A 25,240-nucleotide genomic window follows, 5' to 3' on the forward strand; every position below is an offset into this window, starting at 1 on the left:
TTCCTGGTGGTTTCCATGCCTTCATAGCATGGAGGCAAAAGTGATATATAGCCTATTTTCCAAGTAGGGCACTGTATTTTTACTTTGAATGCTGAATCCCACTTTGAATACAGGCTTCCTTGCTCATGTTAAGGAGCCATCTCTATCATGGGATTCAAGCTAAGCTTTGAACTCCCAGAAGAGCCAGGCACATAAAATCATGCATGGAGATGGATTACCCTCATTCAGTATTTAACATACCAACATAAGTTCAGAGTTTACATCTACAAAGCTTTGCCTGTCAATTGAAAACTACCATTGTGTCCTGTCCACTTTAAAACCTGCAGGAACACTTTGACATGAGCATGATTTTCTTCCCTGGCGATGACAAGGATTAGGACAGCAAGGCTGCTCCAAGTGAAGTGCTGCAAGGTTCAGTAGTGAGAGAAACCCAAGAGTATCAAATTCTGCCTACACAATGCCTAGCTGTAGCCAATGCTGCTGCACTATCACTTTCATTTCTACCCAATGCACACACAAATTTAAAGGGAAATCATGGGTGTTTGCTTGATAAGCCCACAGCTGGAAGTGGACAAAATCAAAACTGTTTTACAGAAGAATTCTCGTATAAGAAACTACATAAAGTTCCCCTATAGGAAATTGCACAGGTGATTTCTACAGGCTAATACAATGAATCAACTATTCTGTTATCTTGCATAGAGCATCTGAAATTAATTCTGTTAAATAGCCAAAACCACAGCCTCCAGCTCTGTGGTCTGACTGCAGCAAATGCAATAGAACTGAGGCACCAGCAGCGTCAGACTTCTGGAAGCGGTTTCTGTTGTGAATGCTCGTATTTTCACCTGTAATACTCTTAATTATTTCATGAGGGGAAAAAAGTTGCAGATTGCTTAGGTGTCTCTGTCCTCAAAGAAATCACATTTCTTCTCCTTGAATTAAAAGCTAGAGGATGTTACCTTCAGTATTTCCTTCTGAAGAACTGGACGATTATTTATAAAAATGAAACTCCTTTCTGAACTTGAAAGGCTTGTCAAAGAACTGTCTGACTCAGCTTTTGGGAGAAATCCAGAAAGATTTATCTGCAATGATAAAACAAATACAGTGCAAAAGTCTTTTAAAGAACCCAAAATGTTTTTTTATAGAGGTGAGATAGTAAAACAAAACTGTACAGGAGTCCAATTAATTCAAATGCATACACTGCTTCTTTATCTTTGTACAATATACAAAGATAAAGGCAGTTAGGAAAAAAAAAAGAGGCAGAGAAAGATGGGTTTGTATTTATTTCCCTTGATCAATTTATTGACATATTTCCCATCTGGACTGCCAGTTGCAGCAGGATGCTAGCTGGAGCTGAGGCTGTGGAGAGCCAGGCCAGCAGTTCTTGGTTTGCTGACTACGGGGTTGCCACCTAAGCCCTGTCCAAGCCAAAAAGGCACAGAGTGCTGCCCAACCTGGCCAGGGCAGCAGTGAACCACCCCTACAGGGAAAGCCCAAAACACACAATCCCTTCCTTTCTACATACAGAGCACCTTAAATAGCTTGTCATAGGGCATTTATTCAGGGCACCTAAATTTACCTACGCCACCTGTATCCAAATCATCTGACTCTCAAGAGTGCTGAGCACCCACGATTCACAGGCTGCAGCAGAACCTGTGAGCACAGCACTGCCAGGGAGCCTTGGAAACAGCACATGATTTGTGTACCTAACATGAACTCCAAGTTTTAAGATTTTTCTGTTGAGATTCTTTAACAGGTTTTTCAGGTCAAAATAAGGCTGATGACTCGTGCTGCTTGTCCCATTTCTTCCACCTCTCCCCCACAAGGCAACTTTGAAACTATTGGATGGATTTCAAATCAATCTGATAAAGAAGCAGAAATCCCAAAGATGTATTTCCACAAGTCCCGTGATAACTGACAGCTGTTTGGAGAGAACAGCCTCAAGATAATGACTTTACTAAAGAAAAGGCAATTGTAACTTTTCAAAAGCCAGGAGCCAGTAACATGCAAGAACTGACATCCTGCACAGCCCTCATCCTGCCCCACACACTGCCCTTCTCCACTTGGCCAAACTAACAGGTGAAGGAACACTGGGACAGCATGAGTATGGAGATTTTGGAGATGTGAGAAAGTCTGGAGAATGTTCTGGTAGCAGGGTGGATTACTGAACACAGAAACGAGTCCTCATAAGCTCTGCTTTTGGCAGAACCCCTTGTATTTACTAAAATCCAAATTATCATGCATTTGAAATGGAATTTAAGATCCATGGGATTTGGCCTACCCTTCCCATTCATCTACGTCACACAGCTATCTGCTCATGTGCTCCCTTATTCCCTCCTGACCTTGTACCAAGCATTCTGTGCTAAAGCTGGCGTGTTCTGGTCAGCAACGTCGCACAGAACCAAACACCACTGGTCAAATTAAAGAGGTGTCAAGTATCTGTTGGATGATTATCAGAAAACAACATGCACCACTTCTAGATTTTATTCTGCAACTTTAGCCCATCCTCCCTCAATATTCCTCCTCTACACTTCAAGCTCTTTTTCTAATTCACAAATATCTGTACAACTCTTTCTCTTCAACAATATCTTTATATACAGAAAACATTAAAGCAAAACTGAAAATCTCTAAATAACTCATTTAACAAGTTGCCCGATTTAGAAATGGCTGACTGCTGTTACTATTTACAGCCATGCAGAATACCAGTATGCTCATTAAAAGTTACCTACAATTTATAATACTAGTTGTAATAGAATTTTCATATATGAAAGTATATGAAGTATGAAGACAAAATTACAGAGACTGGAAAATATTAATGAAACTTTGATTTCATACTAGATCAACTGTTTCCAAAATAATAAAAACCACAACTTACATATACATTAAAATATATCCATGATGGGTGGACAGCAGAATGCCTTTTTTTATACTTATCTTTCTCCCAGTGGCATTTGTAGCTGCTAAACTTAACTTTCATAGGAAAAGAAGACACTAGGGAAACTTCCTGTGTGAAAGTTTTCAGCCCAATTAAACTTACAAGACTGGGGATCTGAAAAGTGTAAATACTGTCTTGTACTTGAAAAAAGTAGTTTAGTTCTTTATTTTCTTGGTTTTCTTTTTATTTTACAAGTAGTTCCTGATTAGCTTCAAATCTAATTTGAAATGTGTTCCTGTTTCATTCAGTTTCATTCATTCTTCTTTCAAGAAGTCTTTAAAATCCCTGGATGACTTGTTGAAGAAGTTTTACCTCTGCAGTAAGGAACAGCAAGATTAGTTTTGTCTTCAGAGTAATCTTTGCAGCAAAGGAGCATGAAGGTACACAATTAACAAATAGGACTTAAAAGAATTAAAGAGCTGCCTTCTGGTCTGTATAGCAAATGAGACACAGACCACATGGGCAGGGAAATAAGCAGTATATGCCTGCCCTTAAATACCTGTTCCAATACCTGCACTGAAAGGGGGAAAAAATGGTTACACAGGCAACTTAACTCTGTCACTCCGTAATGTTTGGCTGCCTAGTTTATAAATGTCCACAGTTTCTGAACGTCGACATTATGCATGGATCACTTATACACCTATAAATGATGCACATGGTATTTTACACACTATTTAGAGACGGAGAGAGAGATGGAATGTTCCCCAACTTCTATTCAAGGAATATGGATGCCTCATGATATAGCAGAGAAGTAATGTGAGAACCTAAGTGCCTCCTCCAAGTTAGTCCCTTCTAAATACCCCCTTATCTTCCCTTCGGAGCCCCCTGCACTTGTCCTGGGGGCACATCCAAGCTACATTCACGGAAGAGTAAGTCTGGATGTTCTGTTCAGACATAAACAACTAAAACTTTGTAAAGTACAAGAAGTGGCTTTGCTTTGTTTCCCCTCATTTCACTGCATGTATAAAAGCATTCTGGCAAACTCAACAATTAAGTTTGAATAATGCTATTAAGCTGTACATATAAACAGTGAGACTTTGAATAATATTATTAAGCACCATGCTGAATGCAGCATTGCTAAGTTGTGTCTAAGAGCCATTGTGACTCTACAGTGATTCACCTCATCCTGTCAAGGTTTATTACTACGTGATACATGAAAATGCAGCCTAGAAGGTTCCAAGGTAGCAAGATTCCCCTTTAATAAAAATGTCTCCAACAAAAATGGAAGCAGAGTGAAACATTTTTGAAAACATTAGACAAAGGGAGGTATCATGGGGAATTCCCTCATTTTCAGACATGGCAAAAGAAGCCAAGAATACTGAATTTTTTGAAAACTAGAAAGTATTTTGTTGAAATACGTGTTTAGTGGAAATTTGCATAACTTGCCCTTCTAAGTATGCATTCCTTCTGCTGCTCAGGTGCCCCCACTGAAATTGAGGGGATACTCTTTAGAGTACAAGGCTAAGAGGCCACAAAGATGAGAACCATCTAAATGCTTAGATATTAATCAGAGCACAACCTGCCTGTGGGCCAGGAATCCCAACTGAGACATCTCTGAGCAATCAGCAATTCTGCATTTGTCATCACAACTGTTTTTACTGCCATCTGATCAGTGCCACATGAGTCCTGATGAGATGATTCTTGGAGTGGATTTTCAACCACCAAACCAATTAATTTTATGGAGAGGACAGTAATAGAAGCAGATGCATTAATCAGATGTCAGTCTGGAGACGCATCTTCTTTTTCAAAGCCTCCTTATTTTTTGAATATTTGTTTAGCTCTCTTCATTGACAGACCTGAAGTGAATTTGGGAGAAAGAAGTTTAAACTCACCTCAGGATATTCCCAGCAGTGTTGAAAAGGTACCATACTGCTCATAATGGCTGTTCCCAGAACTGACATACAGGCCATTTTGTGATCTGATACCCTGGTCTTCTGCCAAATAACTGCCTGAAACAAATGGCACAGAGTCAAATTTTTGACATTATATTTGTTGAACTCATGTCATGTCTATGAACATGCATATGCAACTGCACACACACTGTATATGTAACATTCTGTACCTTGACCCTGTGAAAATCACAACTTTCAGTGTTAACAGATTTGATATGGTACCTTTTGACACGTCTTCTCATATTGTATTACTAATTTAGACACACATCAACTGGAAAACTAAGCAAAGCTTGTCTTCATCCATGGTTTGTGGCTATTCTGGACTTCTGTACCTGAGGGCAACTGTTAAAACCAAATCATTACAAATAGTACTTCTCCTCTTATAGGTACAGCAGTGGGCTTTGCGCTTTTCCTGAGAAGTTGAAGTGAGGGTTTATGACATGTCTCTCACAAGCTGGTCAATATTTGAAGGTGGGCACTGCACTGCTTAAGTTACTTATACCAAAGAGGTTGTTTTGGTAGAGATCAGGCTATTAGCTGTCCAGCTCTCACCTGGATACTCTAGGTCTATGATAAGCCTGCCATTTAGAAAGAAAAGAGGTTTCTAAGGAACTGTATGTACTAGAAAAGCAGTTATTTGTCTAATGAAAATTTGATGTTCAAGTTAGAAGGGTGAGGGATCATTTGCTGTATTAGCTACATGTCTTGAAATATTATTACAAAGACTTAGTAAGTACAGTAAGGCAATATGAACTGCAACTTGCAACAGCAAGTCCACTTAGGCATACAGAAGGTATTAGCTACTTTGGGAGGTGAAATTTTGTCTATCACTAATGATATTTAATTCTGAATTTGCTGACTTTCATTGCTGTGTATCAACAATAAAAATGTTATCCTTGGTTGGTTTTCTGCTTCTAGGCAACTGAGACTGCTACACTCAGGACCACTTCATTTTTGCCACTGTTAGCTGTCTGAGTGTATTCAATATGCAACCTTTAAACACAAAAGGAAAAATAATGCAGAATGTTGCATTTTAGATTGGATGTTACAGTGCTGTTAAAATTTATACTTTCAGCAGGTACTAGGTGTTCAATAAATTCAAAATGAGCTCACAGTATTCAAGTACAGGCTATTAAGTGAAAGGATGGTGATAAAGCGAAAAATGCACATGCACCCATCTCAAGAAATGCTATACATAGCCTTAAAATTCCACCTGTCCAGTGGGATATTTGCTGGCCTTCAGGGGTGAATTCCACAGAAGAACATGGTTCTCCTGGAACATGATATTCCTTTCCTACAGGACAGGTGGAATTGTAAAGCTTTGAGACTGTTGACCCTAAACTATTTCTCGAATCTTTAATTTTCCAGTTCCACGTACATTCTGCAGCATTTGTGAATGCTTCTTAGTCCTGCCTGAATGTAATTCATCTCCTACAGAGCAGCCTGACAGCCCTTTGCACATGCTGGATCACAGCTCGGTTATTCTACAGTGAGGTGAATCTCTCAAACATGAAACACAATTTATATCGGAGGGCAGTAAACAGAAATAGGGGAGAAGGAGAAACAAGTAAACAGAGCTATGGGCTGTGTATCCACAGCTCTGGCAGGGAGTCCCCCCGTGCTCCAGTGCAGGCAGAGGTGAAGGACAGCCCAGGGCTGTCCCTCAGCCTCTCTCCTCTACACCTGCTCTCAGCCTCCTCAAAGACATTCTGGAGTGATGAAAGAATCTGTCCTGTTCTTTATAGCTCCTCTTATAAAACATATCCTGTACTGCTTCTATTTTAAAATTGATTACTTAAAATGGAAACAGAAAGTGCCAAGTGATTTTTTTCTTTACTGGATATATTTTAAATTAAATGCATGTGACCAAACTGAGAAAGACACTTGTTACATGACTAATATAAACATCATGCTGTTTATTTTAGGGTATCCTAGTGTGATGCTGCAGGTACAGATATAAATCTTAGCTGCTGATTAATGCGAGGTTATTACACAGCTTGACCTGCTAGAATGGCTGATACTCAGAACTGTGAAAAGATCACTTGTGTAAGGTGGTTTTAAGAAAGCTGTAGAAAAAGAGAATGTACTATATTCACACTTGCTAAAAGTGGATACTGTAATAGGTTCAGATTAGTTTTTTAAATAGTCATATACTCATCAGGTATTTATACCCAGTACTACGAACAGAATTTTAGGAAATAGTTATCACTGTAGGTTAAATTAAAGCCACAAACTAAAGAGGCCATGCAACTCCTAAATTTCTACACTACATAAAGACAGAATAAAGCGTGTATTCATTTTTAGCCCTGACTGCACATTATGAAGCAACAACATGGGAAGAGATGGCAATTTACAGAAAATTATTTTTCTAGGTTGCCCAGATGTATCAACAGGCATTAAAAAAATCTGAGAAACAATGCCTGTTCCATTTCATTTATTTTGGGAAGTGTTGCCATGAGGTTTCTGCAATATCCTATTTTTTTAACCTTGCTTATACCCTTTAGTTTAGCTAAAAATACACCCCTCACACACCCCCCATATTTTTTTTCTAGGTCATATAAAGCGGGTGTCTAGGCTGAGCCAAGGAAGAATCTGACTCTAGTCAGTATGATGACGCTGCAGAAACAGCCTACTCAAAGATATATTATTACATATGGCCCATCTTAGGTTCTGCAAGAGCGAGCCAAATATATTCCACCTCTCTGTTTCATTGAAGGGGATTGCACGATCCAGATCAACGCATATAAAATCTATTGCATGTATGCAGAAGATAATCATGTGTGTCTCTGGGTGTACCTATTTCTCCACCCCATGCAGCCCTAGGATACAGGCATACTTTTGTGGAGGATGACAACGTACATTCCAACCTAAATGATTCTATGACTCCATGCACACACAGACTAGGCATGTTATTTCAGGATGAATGCATACAGCACAGAAGGATTCCTTGAAAAATGTGTAAAGTGTGGTAAAAGAGTGTGCAACCTCTTGTCCCTACTATACAGCACTAGGAAGAATTAAGAGTTGCTCAGTATTTGTTTCTTAAAAGACCCCAAAGAAGAACAGAGGAAAAAAAAAGCAGTTGCTCTGCATCCCTAACTATCCTTCATATTTTAGAATTTCTACCAGCAGCTACAGTGATTTGCAGTCCCAGATAAAAGGAAGGTCTCAGAGCTGGGATCAGTTGCTGCTTCCAACTGTGGCTACTTCGGTGCAATTATGATGCTATGAGTTAAATTGCCTCATTCCATTTACCTTCTTACTACATAATGGTAGTGCACTTAAAGTAAACTTTCAGTACCCAAATCCCACCTATTTTCTTTATTTCATGACAGTCATATTATTCACCCTGTAATAAAGCCTGAGGGTGTAAAAGTCTAGTTGAACAAGCAGTTATACATGAGCTGTAGGCTGGTAACGTGAGTTAGATCTTTAAAAGAGAACTGCATTTCGCAGTCTCTCTAGTTTTGTACTACATGTTTCAAAAATCCAGTCATCCTGGCATGTGAGATCTCACTGAAGATAACTCTTTGGGCAAGTAGGTTTCTTAGCTTCTTGACTAAAAACCTAATAGCTTATTAGGCTTCAACTGAAAGCACTGCTGCCTACCTGTTAAAGGAGTACACAAACAGGAACAAAACTAGGCAGCAATATCCCAAGTTTGAATTGAGCCCAAGGGAAACAAAACCACATCATCCGGTAAAATGCCTATAACCTCTTCAGCTTAAAGATGCACAGACACCTAGATCCAAGGGCTGGCACATTCTCTGCAGTGGAAGAAAATCTATCTGCTAAGATCAAAATGGATCAATATAAAGTTTTTACCACATTCTTTAGAATGCCAGCCTTGAAAAGCACTGCTGTTTTTCAGCTCCACACCTTAACTGGTGAATTGTTTTAAACCAATGGTAAGTTACCTTACTAAAAGGGAACCCATATATAAACTGCCCTTGAAAACAGAAATCACAACAACTTTTCAATTTAGCTTATAAAAAAATTAAGCAACCAATGATTTATTTTCCTAGATATTTTATATTCACCCCCTAAGGAATCAGTTGCCCCCTCCATTTTGGATGTGATGCTGGGACAATTACCAGTGGAGATACGCAGTAGAGAAACTCAAGGCACCATTTTTCCCCTCATCAGATGCAGCTACACACCTGTCTATCCCATGGGCATTGGATATTAGAGCTGTCAAGGGGATTTGTTGAAAGACAGTCATGTTCCACGGGACTGTTCATTCTACAAATTCTAGTGTATTCCTTACTCAGATTTCCCTTTCATGACACGAGAGCACCCTCTCAACGAAAAGACTTTCTTGAGCATGACACAGTGGAGAAATGCTTGGATTTGGGAGTTAGGAGGTAAGTCAGGAGAGGAGCTAACACATTAGAAGGAGCCAAGGATCTTTATCTGGTAACACCTGTCTTCAAAGCCTTTAAAGAATTCCAAAGACCATTGAGAGTCATGTGCTTTTTTGATTGCTTTAATCACACATGTTCAGCCAAGGGTGTTCAGAAAACCTGATCTCCTCTTGTGACCAGGTGACCAGGTGACGCTGTGGATGTAACCTAAACTTCATTAAAGTCCTGGACACTGTCTCCCACAGCATTCTCCTGGAGAAACTGAAAGCCCATGGCTTGGACAGGCACACTCTTTTTGGATGCACTCTGTCTGGATAGCCAAGCCCAGAGAGTGGTGGTGAATAGAATGAAATGCAGTTGGCAGCTGGTCACTACTGGTGCTCTCCAGGGCTCAGTAGCAGGGCCAGGCCGGTTTAACATCTTTCCCAATGATCTGGAGAAGGGGACTGAGTGCACCCTCAGTCAGTTTACAGGCAACATCACGTTGGATGGGAGTGCTGATCTGCTGGAGGGCAGGAAGGCTCTGCAGAGGGATCTGGACAGGCTGAATCAATGGGCCAAAGCCAGTGGCGTGAAGTTCAAAAGGATGAATTGCCAGGTCCTGAACTTGGATCACAACAATCCCCTGCAGCACTATAGGCTGGGGGAAGAGTGGCTATTAAGGTGTCCACTAGAAAATGACTTAGGGGTGCTGGTTGACTGCAGCTGAAAATGAGCCAGTGTGTACCCAGGTGGACAAGAAGACCACTGGAATCCTGCTCTCTACCAGTAATAGCGTAACCAGCAGGACCAGGGCAGTGATTGTCTTTCTGTACTCATCACTGCTGAGGCCACACCCCAAGTCCTATGTGCAGTCCTAGGCTCCTCACTACAAAAAAGACGTGGAGGTGCTGGAGTGTGTCCAGAGAAGGGCAGTAAAGCTAGAACACAAGTGTGATGAGGAGAGCCCAAGGGAGCTGGGGGTGTTTAGCCTGAAGGCTCAGAGGCATTCTTATCACTCCCTACCTCACAGGAGGTCATAGGCAGATAGGGGTCAGACTCTTCTCCCAGGCAACCACCAACAGGACAAGGGGACATGGCCTCCCCTGGTGCACCAGGGAGATTCCAGGTTAGGTGTTAGGAAAAATTTCTACACTGCGAGAGTGGTTGGGTATTGGAACAGGCTCCCTTGGGAAGTGGTGGAGCCACCATCCCTGGGAGTGTTCAAACACTGAGCAGACGTGGCACTTCACAATGCGGCTTAGTGGGCATGGTGGTATTTGGTCAAAGGTTGAGCCTGATGCTCTTGGAGGTCTTTTCCAACCTTAAAAATTCTCTGATTCTATGAAAAGCTTCTTTCCCCTAGAGGGTGGACTGAAACAGACTCCCCAGGCCTGTGGTCACAGCACCAAGTATGACAGAGTTCCAGAAGCATTTGGACGATGCTCTCAGGCACATGGTGGGACTCTTGGGCTATCCTGTGCAGAGCCAACAGTTGGACCCAATGATCCCTGTGGGTCCCTTCCAACTCAAGACATTCTAAGATTCTATTAAATTCCTCTTCCCTAGCTGGAGGAAAAAATAAATAAATAAAGCCTCCTAAACAACCAAACTGCTGTCAAAACTCAGTTTCCAATCCAAAACTGTGATTCAGAAAATGTACAACATCCCAGTGAATTCTATTTAAATAAAGGGAGGTTCAAAAGCCTTTTGTAAACCAGCAGTTAACAAAAATAACATATAACAGTGACAAAGTACATTGCTAAAGAAGAGGGAAAGTTCCCACGTGGTTTTGGAAATACCTTTTTTTCCACTAACCTTTTTAAGCTGACAGTGTAGGTCCAAAAGCCTTGCAAAGGCACATCTCAGATTCTGCAATACACACTGCATATGTGAAACAGTAATTGTTTTGAGATTTTAGACATATACTGTGCTGCCATTTGAAAAAAGTGATGGATGAGAAACTGGAAACCTCAAGGAATTAGTAATAGGATATAAAGCATTTCACCTCTGGGTCACCAGTTCAAATTCAACCAGGTTGGTAGTGACCAAAAGTAGTTACCATCTGGCAGCTGTTCTCTGGCTGATGTAAATTGAGTTGAGGGTCTCAGCGCATTTCCTAGTGGACAGGTGTCCTCAGCACAAAAAAACCACCATAATTAACTCTCTGTTTGGCTTTCTCAGCAAAGCCACTGAACAACGAATAGAAGCAAAGACTGAGCTGTAATCCAGGTTAGCATGGAAGCATGTTGGCTGTAGATTCTTAATCATAATTCCTCTTTATATTTTAAGACACGCAGATTAAGGGGGGATTTCATTCATCATCATTACATTAAACAGAGTAGCCTTTCCAACTCAAGATAGAGTTTATGTGCTGCTATTTCTGCATAATTCAGATTTCTTTTCAACATGCAGCTACAGCGGAGCTTGGAAGCACAATGAATGATTGCAAAGTATACTGACATTATTAAAAATAGTAAATTTACCCTAACACACTCAATCTCAAAAAACCCACACTTATTACAGAGGGCAGGGACACAAAAAAAAAACCCTGGATTTGGATTATTTCAAACAAAATGTTGGTTAAAATTATGCAACTTTGGAAAATAGAGGAGACCTACTGTAAAGAAAACATAAAGATGGCATCCTTTAAGTCAGCACCACCAACAAAAGGGGTTTTGGGGAAGAATACTACCCACAGTTATTACAAGATTTTTTAAATGGACTTTGCATCAAAAAAATTGACTTGTGACTCTCTTGAGAAACAAACAAGAAACAGTTCTAGGCAGAACTGCATGTGACCAAGCTTCAAAATGTTATGTGTGAAAAAAAATATTCACTTATGCCAAGTTTTCCCCAACAGGAACTGGAAAATTTACAGAGCCTACTTATGGCTCATCTGTACTTTGCACAAGACATGGGGCCAGTTGTACACAGTATGACCTGCTGATAGGCACCATCTAAACCATCTGTTGCTGAAAATTTTTTGATTCTATAATATCTGATATTGTTAAAATAGGTATAGTTACTGGGTGTCCTTGGTCATTTTGGCATTTGTGGAATAAAGGCAATTGAAACAGAATTAAAGCATTCCATACCATCAGTCTTACAAAACAGACGGATATTTCTTCAACATCAGTGGTTTGTAGAGACTGAGCCAAGGGCTAGCGGTATTAAACAGAGAAGAGTGTGAAAACTGCAGTTCCAGAGAAGTGCTGGAACTACTAAAAGCTGTGTTTTACCACCTTAGGTAAAACACAGCCAGAGCTCACAGGTTGCTAGAATACAGCATTTGGGGCTGAAGGATTTGAGGCAGTTTAAGCAGTAGCTGACTTTGAAATGTTCTTAACACGCCTTCAGATAACATTAACTTTAAATAAACTTGCTGAATACTCATGTAAATTATTTCCATTTGGCTGTCTCATTATTCAATATGCTTTCAAGGAACATGGTGATGAAAGAAGAAAAATACCTCTTTCTAACATAACCATACTGGCAAGAGGATCAACATTATCAGTATTCAAAGAATGTCTTGGCAGGATAAACCTTCATAAAAAGAAGGAGCACTAGCTAATCCAAGTTGTCAAAATAGCAATAGTACTTCAAGGGTTGATCTGCAAAGTGATTCATTATTTATTGCTAATGCAAACAAAACATTCTGAGCAGAAAGAGGAATTGAGTGTTTCCAATCTTGGAAAGTCACTGATGGAGAGTCCACAATAATTAAATCTGAGGAGGAAGAGAGATTATCTATTTTCTTACCCACTAAAAATCAACCAAAGGCTGGAAGACCTTTTCTGACTTCTTTTCTGTGAAGAACCACACTTTATGGCAATCAATATTTTCCAAATTAACACAGACATGAAATGTAGGAAGAAGAAAAAATTTCTGGAAATTTCATTCAAAAACATAAAACACACACCTTTTGAAAAAACCCAATCAAACCTGGTGGAAATTCAACATGCAGTGTAGCATGCATCCTAAAACCATCTATACTTCAACAGCTCAATAAGAGGCTTGACTTGCCCAAGTAAGTTTCTGCTGGAATCAATCAGGCAACCATTTTCAGATGCCTAACCTCACATACTTTGCTTCAGCCTTATTTCATTCTTCCCCAGCAAAGCCTTTCACAGAATAGTTTGGCTTGAAAGGGACCATGCAGACCAACTTCCAACTCCCCAGCCATGGGCACCTTTCTCAAGACCAGTTGCTCAAACCCCATCCAACCCACCATTCGCTTTCAATTTCCTATAAAAGATGGGACTTTAAAAACTGGGGGGATATGGTTTTCCTGGGGGAGGGTTGTTTTTGGTTTTGTTTTCTGGTGTGGCTATTAAGTACTGGTTTTGTAATTTATTTAGAAAACTTCCTTGAAATACATTTTCATTTACACTTTTTTCACTTACTACTTTTTCTAGTCTTTCAATCCATCTTTCCTGGTCTTCTTCTGTAATAGCTCATCTCTGCTATCTTCTTGCTCTTTTAAGCCTTGGAACCTGATCATACTCCCAACATGTTTCTTCTTCCATTGCAACAGAAAGTACTGGCTCAGCCTCAAGAATTTGGGATTCTAAGAAGTCCTCTGAATAACTGCATATACAATTTGTCTTTTAAATGAACATATAATCTATGAGCTACATAAAAAATAAAGGTATTCTAAGAATAGTAGTACATTTCTAACAAAAATATAACAGCCACACATAAAAAAAAAAATCACCAACAACACTATTCAGCACAGTATTACTATAGCACAGATAGGCTATAGTGTCTGTATAGAAAAAACACCTTCCTGATCCAAATTAATAATTGTAATGACAACAATATTTAGCATATAAAGGCAAAAGAAATAAAGAATATTCATGTTCTGTGATAAGGTAAAACAAATGAACCATTGACCTACTGCAAGTTGCTACACACTGGAAAGCCAGAATTTCAAATTTTTTAAAAGGTGTGATACAACATGCGACTTTTCATTTTGCACAGAATGCCAATGTCAGTAGAAAGACAGGAATCTGAATTCAAATTTTTTAAAATTCCATTCAGTTTTTAACTTTAAGACTGTTTTAAAGCATCTCCACACACACAGAGACAGACTCTACTCAAGCCTTTAATTTCCCCATCTCAGCAATAGCTACTGAGCGACCTCTTGTGATGAAATGTTTGAGCACTTTCTCACTTCTTTTCCTCTTTTTAAAAATTAACAAAAGGCTACCAGTACAAAATAAAGAGTACAAAAAACCAGCACTATCTCCTCATTACAATGACTGAAACTTTTTAGCCGTTCATATAACCCCTCAAGCTGAGTATTAAAGAATGTACCTCTGAAGCTAATAAGAGAGGTGCAAAAAAACCTCCCAATGTGCAATGGCAACTATCATGCCACTCTTCAAACCATTTTTGCAGGAAGTATTGGGAAACATACGAGTGATCATCTTCTTGTACCTTACTGCCACTGGATTAAAATAAGCAGAGAAAAAACTACCCTAAGATACTCATAGATCAAAAGGATGAAATCAAAATACCATCAAGAAAACAACATTGTGACTTGTTGGAGAGGGAAAAAACAAACCACCAAGAAGACAAAATTAATTTTATTAACCAACATTTAAGACCAGTATTGTCAACCACTGGTTGATACGTCGAGGAGCTCAGTACAATCTTGGAAGCAGACACCCCCCCAGATATCTGGTTTCAAATTCTCAGTGATTGCAATGAAATAAGACTGCAAGTAGCTACTCTTTTTCAGCCTTGAAATACTAATTCTGTAGCCAGCTTTAGTTTTTCACAGTATCTACACAGTGATATCTAAAAATACATACATAAATACAATCAAAGCATATTAAACAAGCCCAGAAAAGGAAGGGCGATCTGTTGTCATTTCAGAAAAGCACACAGTGCCTTCTCCTACTCCCACTGAAAAGGAACTGAAGCGTGAATGTTTGATTGATGGGGTAACTGATCAAGTCTCAATGAGCATGACAAATACCAACAAACAGCATCATTTCAGAACAGATCAGAATTGCTGAGGGATCTGGCCACGAGATGTCACTGTCTACTTTGTGGAAACTTGGAAGTTCATTAGCACAGCTTCCTCCTCAGAGGGGTAAAAAGCCAGGATACAGCCAATGAAATTTGTTATGTTAAATTCTAGCCTTTTAAAATAAAACCATTGTTATGTACTGAGCTCTTATGACTCAGAATACAGCAAGCTGCCTGTATGAACTATAGCTTCTATCCAGGTAGACAGCCTAAAATAGTAAGTTTTGCAAGTTTTTTCAAAAGGCTTTGGTTAACACTTTATCAGGCGCCATGATTAGTAAGTTCTCATTTTGTTTGCAAAACACCACCTTCTTTACTAACCACTAGCATGTAAAATAATTTTTATACTTCATATCTCTAACCAGGCATCTGTTGCAAGAGACCAAAAATACCTGAGCCTGAATGTTTAGGGGTTTAACATCAAAATCTGTAGCCATTATAAATATACACTTATGAAAGGAAAAAAAGTAAGTGGACATCCAAAACAAAGCTATGATCCAAGAAAAAATGTTAGGAATGAAAGATTTTATATAAGTACTACATGAACTGCATGGATTCATTAGAAACCAATCCTTAAGACAGCTGACAGAAAAAAACCTCATTATTACCTTATTATGTGTTAATGTTATCCTCAGGTCTGGTTTTATAATACCATATGCTGTCAGTAGATCTTGGACTTTTTTCAGTTCTTCCTTACATTTTCTACTTGTTGAGTAAAACTGCTTTCTTACAGGAAGATTCTTAAACAAATTTAGGACTGTTACTGTGGTACCTGCAAGCAGGTAATAAAAAATAAAGTAGAAATTACTCTGAAAGCAAATCACTGACTGGATATTACAAAAACTATTTTTATTTAGACAGGTTTGCATACTGCTGCACTAAATCAGGTTATTAGCATGAGAAGAAATACACCAAATTATCTGCCATCCCCCCACAAAAGGTATCTCAAGAATTTTGATTCTTCTCCTTTATTTAGTTATGACTGCAGCATTAAGCTTTCTTTCATACACACTAACAATAGCAAGAATCAGCACTAAATAAAGTTGAAGACTCTCTCAATGCTTAAGTTAGCTTTCATTAGCAAAATGATTAATTAACTAGAATCTAATCACACATATCTGGAGGCAAAGGAACACCGTGTGTCATTATGGGCCTTCACAAGCACTTGCTTTAGGGTAGTATCTGAAGTGCCAAATACTTCTGCTCAAGGTACACTACACAATAGGAGGAGGAATATTCATCTACCAACACAACTACATAAATTCCTAGCCCATAAAGACCTTGCAAAGCATTAAATATCAGAGAATTCAACGATTTCTATGAAAGACAAGACACTGCAACCCGCAGGCTTTCCAGCTGTGGAAAACACTATACAGGCTAAATCTTAAAAAGAATCTTTAGTAAAAATTAGGTACACGCCCTTCTTGCAGGTTAGAAAGAACTGTGACTTTGCCAGGTCCTACAGCCATGCTGCTTCCAGCAATTCCTATGCATGGCAGCAGGACAACTCTTCCTCCTTTACGCAAGGATTTTGCTATGTACAGAAACATTACTTTGATCCTGAAGAAATCTTTCATGTACTTATACAGACTTGGATCATTTAATTTTTACAGGTTTTATTTCCACTGTCAGCTTGAAGAAGTGAGTCAGAGAAGGAGAAACTAGTTTATAATTACAATCTAGAACAACTTCCAAGACATACCACTTCTTACGCTATGACAACACATTCTCAGCTGACAGACACAAGGCAAGAAACGTTTACAGCTGCAAAGATTTCATACTCAGCCTTTAAATACCCAGCAAGTATTTCAACATCAGATAGAGCCTCAGAGGAACACAAAATACATCTGTCACCTTGCAACACCAGAACAGTGATAGCCTACCTTGCCCAAGATGGGAAGGCTTTTTAGAGGTTACATGCCCGTTGCTATCCAAAGCATACTGAATGCTGAAATCATCTGCAGCTGTCTTTGTTGTGACCAAAACCTGAAGAGAGTGATTGAAAAAAACCCTACATTAATCAGGGATAGACAAAGTTCAGAATGAGCTTAGATAAGCTTTGCTACCACACTCACCACTCTGCTACTTTAGTCACCGTAACTACATTTAATTAGTTTATAAAATTTTTCTTATACACGTATTTCTTACAGGCACAGAAACATTCCGCATTATTCTGCATGTTTCCTGCCATTTAACTAAAAACATTTCTACACACTGCTTCAAAAAGCACAGCAATTCCTATTATCTACAACACACACTGCTCTATTTTCTATTCTAGCACAGATTAAATAAACTTTATCAATTGACAGGTCTATATTTTTACGCTCTGTGAGGCAAACACACTATGACAACTTAAATTCATGTGAGATTCCACAAACTTAAAGACTACTCTCAAACAAACAATATATTATCTTTCCACACCTAAACATGTCTGGCAATCAGTCACAGAAAGTTTTGTAAGCCATTAAGGTAATGCACAGATTGCTTTAGCAAGAGCAGTCATAAATCAGAGTTCAGGTAGCAACATTGTGAATAACAGAAACACTGCCCTTTAACCACCTGGAAGACAAAGTTCAACACACATGTTTCAGGATATTTTGGTTTATTTTAGTGTCTCACATGAATAATTCAGCATTCAGTCATGCCCCTGGAGAGAAAAACAATAACTGATTAACTGTAAATTACAGTATTGCAGACCTACTTAAGGGCCAATAGCAAAGTACCTCCAAACTGAAATTTCAGAGGGCAGTTTAGGTAGGCAGAACACAATTAATGCCAGGAGTGTTAATTAATATAATTACTGACACATGGAGTAATACCTATTAAAGCACTTCATACACTCAGGCCACCTCCCATCTCTTATGAAACATACCATAGAGCTGATTAGAAGCTCTGAACAGATGGCATTCTGCTCTGAGAGCTCATTAGAAGGAACCAATGATTGAGGTCTGTCATCATCTATCAAAACACCAACACCTTTGTAAGCATCTTTGGAAATCTCCATTCAAATACACAACCCACTCCTGCTTAGCGCAATGTGAATTCAGTGCAAGGTACCAAGGAGTGAAGCTGTAAGATGATCTCTCCTGCCCTCAACAGTTGATGGTTCCAGCCAGACACAGACATTGGTATATCTTCCTCCACAATCTAATCCTCGACAGACTTGAATCCAAAACTTGACCTTGGTGCAGCATGAATTCAGAATGGGAGAGCACAAGAGAACAGGCAGATGCTGTGCCTTTAGCAGGCTGAACGCTTTTCAGATGGTTTGAACAAACATATTTACTTTTAGCCAACAAGTCGCAAATGTCAGTACACTGCCAATCCTCTTAACACAAACATATGGCTCAGACTCAGGTCAGGTAGCAGGTTCCTGTTTACACACAGGGACAAAGTTTGTGCAATTGCAGTCACATACATGTCAAAGGGCAATAAGGAGCCCAGCAAGATCCCATGACTGCTGATCACCTAGATAACAATGCAGAAATTGTTACTGGAATGGTGGCTACGTGGGCCATCATTTCCCTGAAATTACTTCTCTTGGCCATCACCTGCTGCTCCTCTCTTGGTTTAGCCTAATTCATGTAGCAAAGCCAACTATCATCTTTGACTCCCTGATACTCCAAGATACTCCCTGATACAAAAGGAAGGAGAATACAACACAATCTGTCTGTTACCTGTTCTGATTGAGCAAAATAAACAGAGCACTGTTGTGACCTGTGTGACAGAAAGGCAGGACTGATACAGACAATAAATTCATATGACATGGCTTCTGGGGCTGGGGAGAAAGGCAGCATATGCTGGCAGGCTGCTGCAACATTTAAACTCTGCACAGAACAAAACTTTCCCGAACATACAGACAACAAAAATCGTAACACAAAGGCTACACATTTATAGCAAGTGCTCACCTCTGATATGCTGCAAATCGATCCTAAAGCTTCCCCACGGAAACCATACGTTGTCAGCCTTTCAAGGTCCTCAGAAGAGCTGATTTTTGAGGTATAGTGTTTAACTGCCATAACTGGAACATCATCAACCTTGATTCCACTGCCATTGTCTCTTACCTCTATTTTGCTAAACCCATAATTTTCCTAAACAAAGAACAAAACAGGAGCAGTGAAACAACTAAATTAATTAAGACGCAAGTTTGAAGCAGCTAAGGTTACAGCTGCTAACTATCCATACAGAAGCGGAAGTTTTGCTTGTTTGGAGGAACAGAGCAACCATTAAATGTCTCTGTTTAAGGAAAAAAAATAGAAGGAAAAATATACCATGTTAGGGTAATAGTGATGGTTTCTCCAATTAAATAACAGATAACATCACATATCCTGTGATTTGGAAACAGCAAAACCAAAGGAGACCTAAGCTCTAAAGAGGACCTATAGCTGGAAAGCTGAAGATTTTTCACCTCTTTTCACCTCTCCTACCCACTTGGCATCAGTTTTTTTGAAACCACTTGAATGCAGCTCTGCATCCATTAAATTCACTAGACCCTCACTTCATGCCATTTTCAGTTTCAATTTTGATTGATGTGATTCCACCACATTTTCCAAGTTCTGTTTTCCAAGTTCAATACACAGAAATTGAAATTCTAATGGAGGGCATAGCATGAATGGTGAGAGTAATAAAAATTTTGTAGAGAGATACAGTACTTTACAAAAAGAAGTAAAGGTTCCTAGAGGATCATTTAAAATAGCCTTCATGAAAGCAAAGTTCAATCTTTGTTATTTACCTTTTCATACATGCAATTTATATTTTACTTAATTACGGTTTAAATAGGTCATTCCGGTGAGCACCAGCATAAATAGGGAAAAACTCTGAAAACCAGATATTTACAACAGCCAAATAAAAGATTAAATTTAGATTCTGTAATATCTCAAACAAGTACAGCAAAAAATTCTTCTTTCCAGCTACGTTACAGTCTGCACAAGTGAGCAGCACCCGGAAGAACCACAACCCAGGAGGAGAAAGTAATCAGAGCTGCAGGATCACTAACTAAGCTTCTTTCACAGAAGCAAGACTGGATCCTCGAAAAGATTATGATGCAACACACAAAAAATGTGCTATAGTGTGTAATACACCTAGGTGACCTTAAAACTAGTTTTGCTTAGGAAGAGTATCTTAAAACAACGGCTGCCACCACTAATGCTGGACAGAGCATGTGATGGTTGATCACTGAAAGCAGGTTGGTTAAAGAGAACAAACTTTCCTGTCCTACTTGGTTCTATCCTGAAAACAGTTATGAAAAATTATAATGTACTCACAAGGTTACTTCTTGAAGTAAAAAATTATGCAATCAAAAAGAAAAGAAAGGTATCTAAAGAAACCATCTGTATTCACAAATAACCTGCTTTATGGAACATCAAAAGCTCTGAGGTAGGCTCAGAACCACAATACACAAAACACAACAGAAATATGGGTACATTTCACTTTCTGTTGTAATGAATGGTGCAAAAGCTGTCTTCAGGTGAAAAAAAATGCTTTTGCTTATGTTTGAGTCAACCTCCTACTGGGCAGCAAAACAGAATTAAGCAATACATCTCAACTGAGCACAACAACACATAAGGAAATAGAGGCAGAAAACCCTCTACCCTGCTTCTGTATGTGCTAATGAATGGTTTGAGAACTTTACAATGAGCCTCTATTTTCCATTCTAATTTTTATTTTCAGACTAGTTAGCTGCTTAAAAAAAGTGAGATTTATCTTGAATCAAAATGTAACATAAACAATTCTCTATTTCTCTTCTAATCTTATTAATTTTTACTTGTGCGTGTTTTATGTAAATATTACAGTACTTAAACTTTGTATTTTGTAACACCATCCTCCATAAGCTGAATCTTACCAAGGTTATGAACCCATGAAATGTTTAAATTGCTCTGCCAGGTCACTGATGCCAATCAGTATGATTCAGCTTTGATACGCAGTGCAAAGATGCCAAATAACATCACCTATGGGCATTTGGTCAACCAAGACAAGCACCAGCCAAAGCTTCCCACTACATCTCACCATTGCCATGACTCTTATCTGAGACCCATTCCATCTTCAGATTAATTCCTGTCTGTCTGTCAAAAGGTAATTGTTATCTTTGTTCAGGAAAATTGGATAAACTATGCCCTCCTATTCCATCTGAAAAAGATTGTAAAAATGAAAATGCTACCGTTTCAGGCAAAACCCATCAAGCTGTAAAATGGAATTTCAAAGTTTCTCTTCTCTTCTCTGTTATGCTTTTGAACTAATGCAGAATTAATGTGGTCACTGACCTCTATTAAATGGTCAGAGTTATTTTAATTTCCCATTAAAAAATACCAGAAAAAAATCCATTGTTTAACAGTACTACTGTCTAGAGTTGTGCAGAGCGCAGGTTTTCTCTCCTAATACCCAGAGAAGAATAATCATCATATCTCTTTTAAACACTGACAACTTCAGTAGAGCCAGGTTTGTTTGTTTGGAGCTATAGTGTTTTGGATTGGGCTGGACTGACACAAGAATGTAAGAGTGGTGTAGATGACTCATGCACTGAAAAGGGATAAAAATGCTCTTTTTAATTTATTTGGCACACAGCTGGTTACTGTGCTGTGAAACCCACACTGGTTAGAGGGCTCTCTCCTCTGCAAGGTTTGTTCCAACCATTGTGGAACACTCCAAAACCTTTCTGTTCACTTCTTGCAGCTACTGATCAGCTCCCAGGCTCTGATCCAAATAGCCTTTACTGCCACAACCCCACAACTGTGCATGCGCTACTCACTTTGGAGTCACTCATGAAACAATACTCTGCAATCTAAACATTGAGAAGACAGAGATTATGAGAGACCATAGCAAAGACAGAACATCTTCAGCTCACTCAAAACAGTAACAAGCATGTTCCTTGGGATTTACAGGAAAGCATTCTCAGATGGAAAAACTCTAGACAGAAAATATAGCAGACATGGACAAAGAAACAAGAGAAACTGAATTGCCCTTCTAGTTACGAGCATTTGTCTAATACTTAATTCAAGAATATCCTATACATTCACTGTTATTTGCAGAAGGGAAACTGGACACAATTCTGAATACATACATTTATACAGAATATAACAACACTTCTTTCTTACTAAGCAGGAGATACTGCTACAGCTGCTGACAAAACAATGCAAAACCAGACATAGGACAGCAAGAGAAGCTGACCAGTTACCCATTTTACCCAATTTGTTGGGAAAAACAGCTCAAAATCTTTATTAAAAATAGCATTTTCTATTGTCGGAAACTATCCTTGAGAGACATGTCAACTTTTTTGAACAGCTTATAAAAATAGAGTTAGAAGCAGCCAGAGTTCACCATGTTAATTAGAGACAGGGTAGTGATTTGTATTACAAAAACATCTTTGGTTTTGAATGGCCATCAAGCTTTTCCACTGTCTCGATTTTCACCTTTCTTAAAATACTTTGTAATGAGCAATAAATATGTCAGCCTAACAGCAAACCTAAATCCAACAAAACAGGCTATTAGTCAGAAAACATAAAGTAGGAAAAGAAGGATTAAGAAAGCTGACAGATTTTTCCCCACAATACACTCAGAAATACAAATATGCCATACTGTTTCAGAGCAGGGCCTCAAAAACACAAACTGAAGCTAATTTTGTACCATTTTTACTTGAGGTAAAAATATATACTTACAAATATATAATAATCATTGCCATTCCCCAAACCACAATAGGCTAAAAACCACATTTGCAGTGGAACGATTTTCCTGGCATCTTATTTTATATCCAATTCTTTTTGAGATAAAGACTTACAAGTTTAATATCAATGCCTGTAGCACTGGCATCCAAGGAATTTTCTATCAGCTCCTTCACCACACTGACAACTGAAGTAATCACCTGAGAACTTGAAAGGAGTCTAATTGTCTCTCCAGGCAGCTGTTTCATGGTGGAAAGATTCATGGAAGCTGAATAGAAAAATAACAGAAAAAGAAAGTAAAAGGAACACTACAATTACACATTTCTCAGAAACTGTTTCACAGGAACTTTGAAATGTAGAAAAATACAACATTATGGCTGGAAAGTGAAATTTTCAAATTACAGTAGAACCCAGCTTCCTCTGCAGTCAACAGGTGTAGGGAGCAAAATCGGGAGACAACACAGTGGTGCTGAGGAAAAGCCATATTTAATGGCAATGGGATCTACTGGCAAAAGTTAAAACCAAACCCATAAAAGTTCTCCATTACAGTCTTGCCTCTCTGATCTGATGTACTGTATGCCCTCAGGCAGGTTGTTTTATTTCTGTATCACTCTGTCTCTCACTTGAAAATGAGGATGCCTTATAAATCACTGGAGATTTAATTATTGGAAATACAATGGGCTATAAAATTCTTGCTATATTATAGAGACACTCTCCCATGAAGAGACTGTACACAGATCTGTGAAATTTAGCATGCATTTCTGTTTAAGTACCTACGTTGACACAAACAGCCAAGCCCCAGGAAAATTATTTTGGTGATCATTTTAGCCCGCCATGAAAGAATTCAACCACAGTTTTATATGAATATGAGAGAGGCAGGGGAAAAAGCAGTGCTAGGCAGCACTTTGCACCTCAAAAATGGTTCAGACAGGCTTCTTCTCTTCTTGGGTTATGTTATATAACACTATTTACACTGAAAGGCAAACAATCCTGACAGTCCTGGCTTCCCCATTGACTCAGTCCAAGATATCTGCTGAAGAACACAGACTGCACACTCAGCACCTGTCCCAAGGATATGAGCACACGTGGAGGAATGGAACAAACCCAGATTTCCTCCTGACACAGCCAGGACCTGGTGAGGGATTGCAGCCAACACCCCTAAGCATCACTACACTGCAGGGTATATGCAGCTGATACAACTATTACAGGACATTTCTCTGCCTCAACATCCTTCTAAAGACAGCTACTCTTTAAACATAAAAGACAAACTAAAAATGTGGTTACTTGGGTTGAGGGTGGAGGAAGTAGTGTTATGAAGTACAAGCCGCACTGAAACTTTTCTAGGAACAGCTACAAAGGGTTTTCTCTTTATTATCGCTATTTACATTGCAAAGGGAGTTTGCCTTTCAAATGTGGTCAAAGGATCTGACAAATTGTTTTTCCACCAACTGGAAAACAAGAGGAGCAAGAGAAAAGGCAGGCTGCTGAAGATGAACCAATGTTAACATCATGCACACATATTCAGAGAGACGGGTTTTGAGGCATTCATGCACTGTATAGGACTCCTGTGTCAAGTGCCTCATTATTTACTCATGGGAATAAATCAGACAGGAGCTGGATGCTTCTCCATCAAAAGACACTGACTAAGATACGGGAGGGTCTTAAAACAGAAACACCGCAGACCTCAAAGACAAATTTTCTATGAGGTGTGACTGATGCAAGCAGTTTGGGAGAAGAATCGGTTCCTCTTGTGCCCTCCCCTGCACTGGACCCAAAGTGAGGGATGCAACACTGACCACATCTCAGGGAACACCTGTTGGGAGGCAGAGAAAGGCCTCTGGGACGTCCTACCCACGGAAAGGCATCCGACCTATGACTCCTTTTAGCTAAAAGACACGTGTCTCAGTTCAAGCCACCTTACTACAGTAACTCTTGACGGACCAGACACGCTACAACTGCGCTCTGTGGGAAAGCGCAGCATTTTCTGCGCGGGAGTCCCTTCAGTGATTTAACCCTTGTACCCCTCTATATCAAGTCCGACATGCCAGCAACTGCGATTCTACACTCCCTCAGTTAAACCAGGAATAAAATCTCCCTTAACTTCATAGCTCCGGCCTCCACAGACGCCTGGAGCCACACCAAGAGTCAGCCCCCTCCGAGTACCGCCTTTCTCAGGGGCCCTCCCCAGCACGCACTGAAGGCAATTCTTCGGTTCATGAGACGAAAAAACGGGCGAAAAGCTGCAGATAAACCCTGCGGGCCCTCGAGTTTACCCCAAACCACAGGAGCCGTGCGCAGTTCTCGATTCTCGCTGCGAGCGCCGGGGCGGGGCGCCGCTCCCGCTCTGTGAGGCGCTCGGGGCTCCCCGGGGCCTGCCCG

The 25,240-nt window shown here is 39.5% G+C and overlaps 1 protein-coding gene across 6 annotated transcripts in view; it reads right to left on the reverse strand.

Annotated features, from left to right (window-relative positions):
• The window catches only part of PMS1 (PMS1 homolog 1, mismatch repair system component), a 43,598-nt gene that overhangs the window by 18,113 nt on the left and 245 nt on the right, over positions 1 to 25,240 (reverse strand). Inside the window, exons 1-7 of one of the 6 annotated variants that reach the window (XM_014259088.2) lie at positions 25,135 to 25,217; positions 22,978 to 23,129; positions 19,115 to 19,297; positions 17,090 to 17,192; positions 15,815 to 15,978; positions 4,765 to 4,881; positions 957 to 1,079 (exon numbers count right to left, since the gene is read on the reverse strand). In XM_014259088.2, coding sequence (XP_014114563.2) covers positions 957 to 1,079; positions 4,765 to 4,881; positions 15,815 to 15,978; positions 17,090 to 17,192; positions 19,115 to 19,297; positions 22,978 to 23,124 — 837 coding nt within the window. In that variant the 5' untranslated portion in view covers positions 23,125 to 23,129; positions 25,135 to 25,217. Of the gene's footprint in view, positions 1 to 956; positions 1,080 to 4,764; positions 4,882 to 15,814; positions 15,979 to 17,089; positions 17,193 to 19,114; positions 19,298 to 22,977; positions 23,130 to 25,056; positions 25,218 to 25,240 lie in introns of those variants that run through there. The other 5 variants (XM_014259087.2, XM_088058500.1, XM_088058501.1 and 2 more) reach the window with 5 other exon arrangements.

This window comes from Pseudopodoces humilis, chromosome 8 (assembly GCF_049639895.1).
Source record: "Pseudopodoces humilis isolate 2021_Gansu_Grassland_sample_001 chromosome 8, ASM4963989v1, whole genome shotgun sequence".
Lineage (NCBI taxonomy): Eukaryota > Metazoa > Chordata > Aves > Passeriformes > Paridae > Pseudopodoces > Pseudopodoces humilis.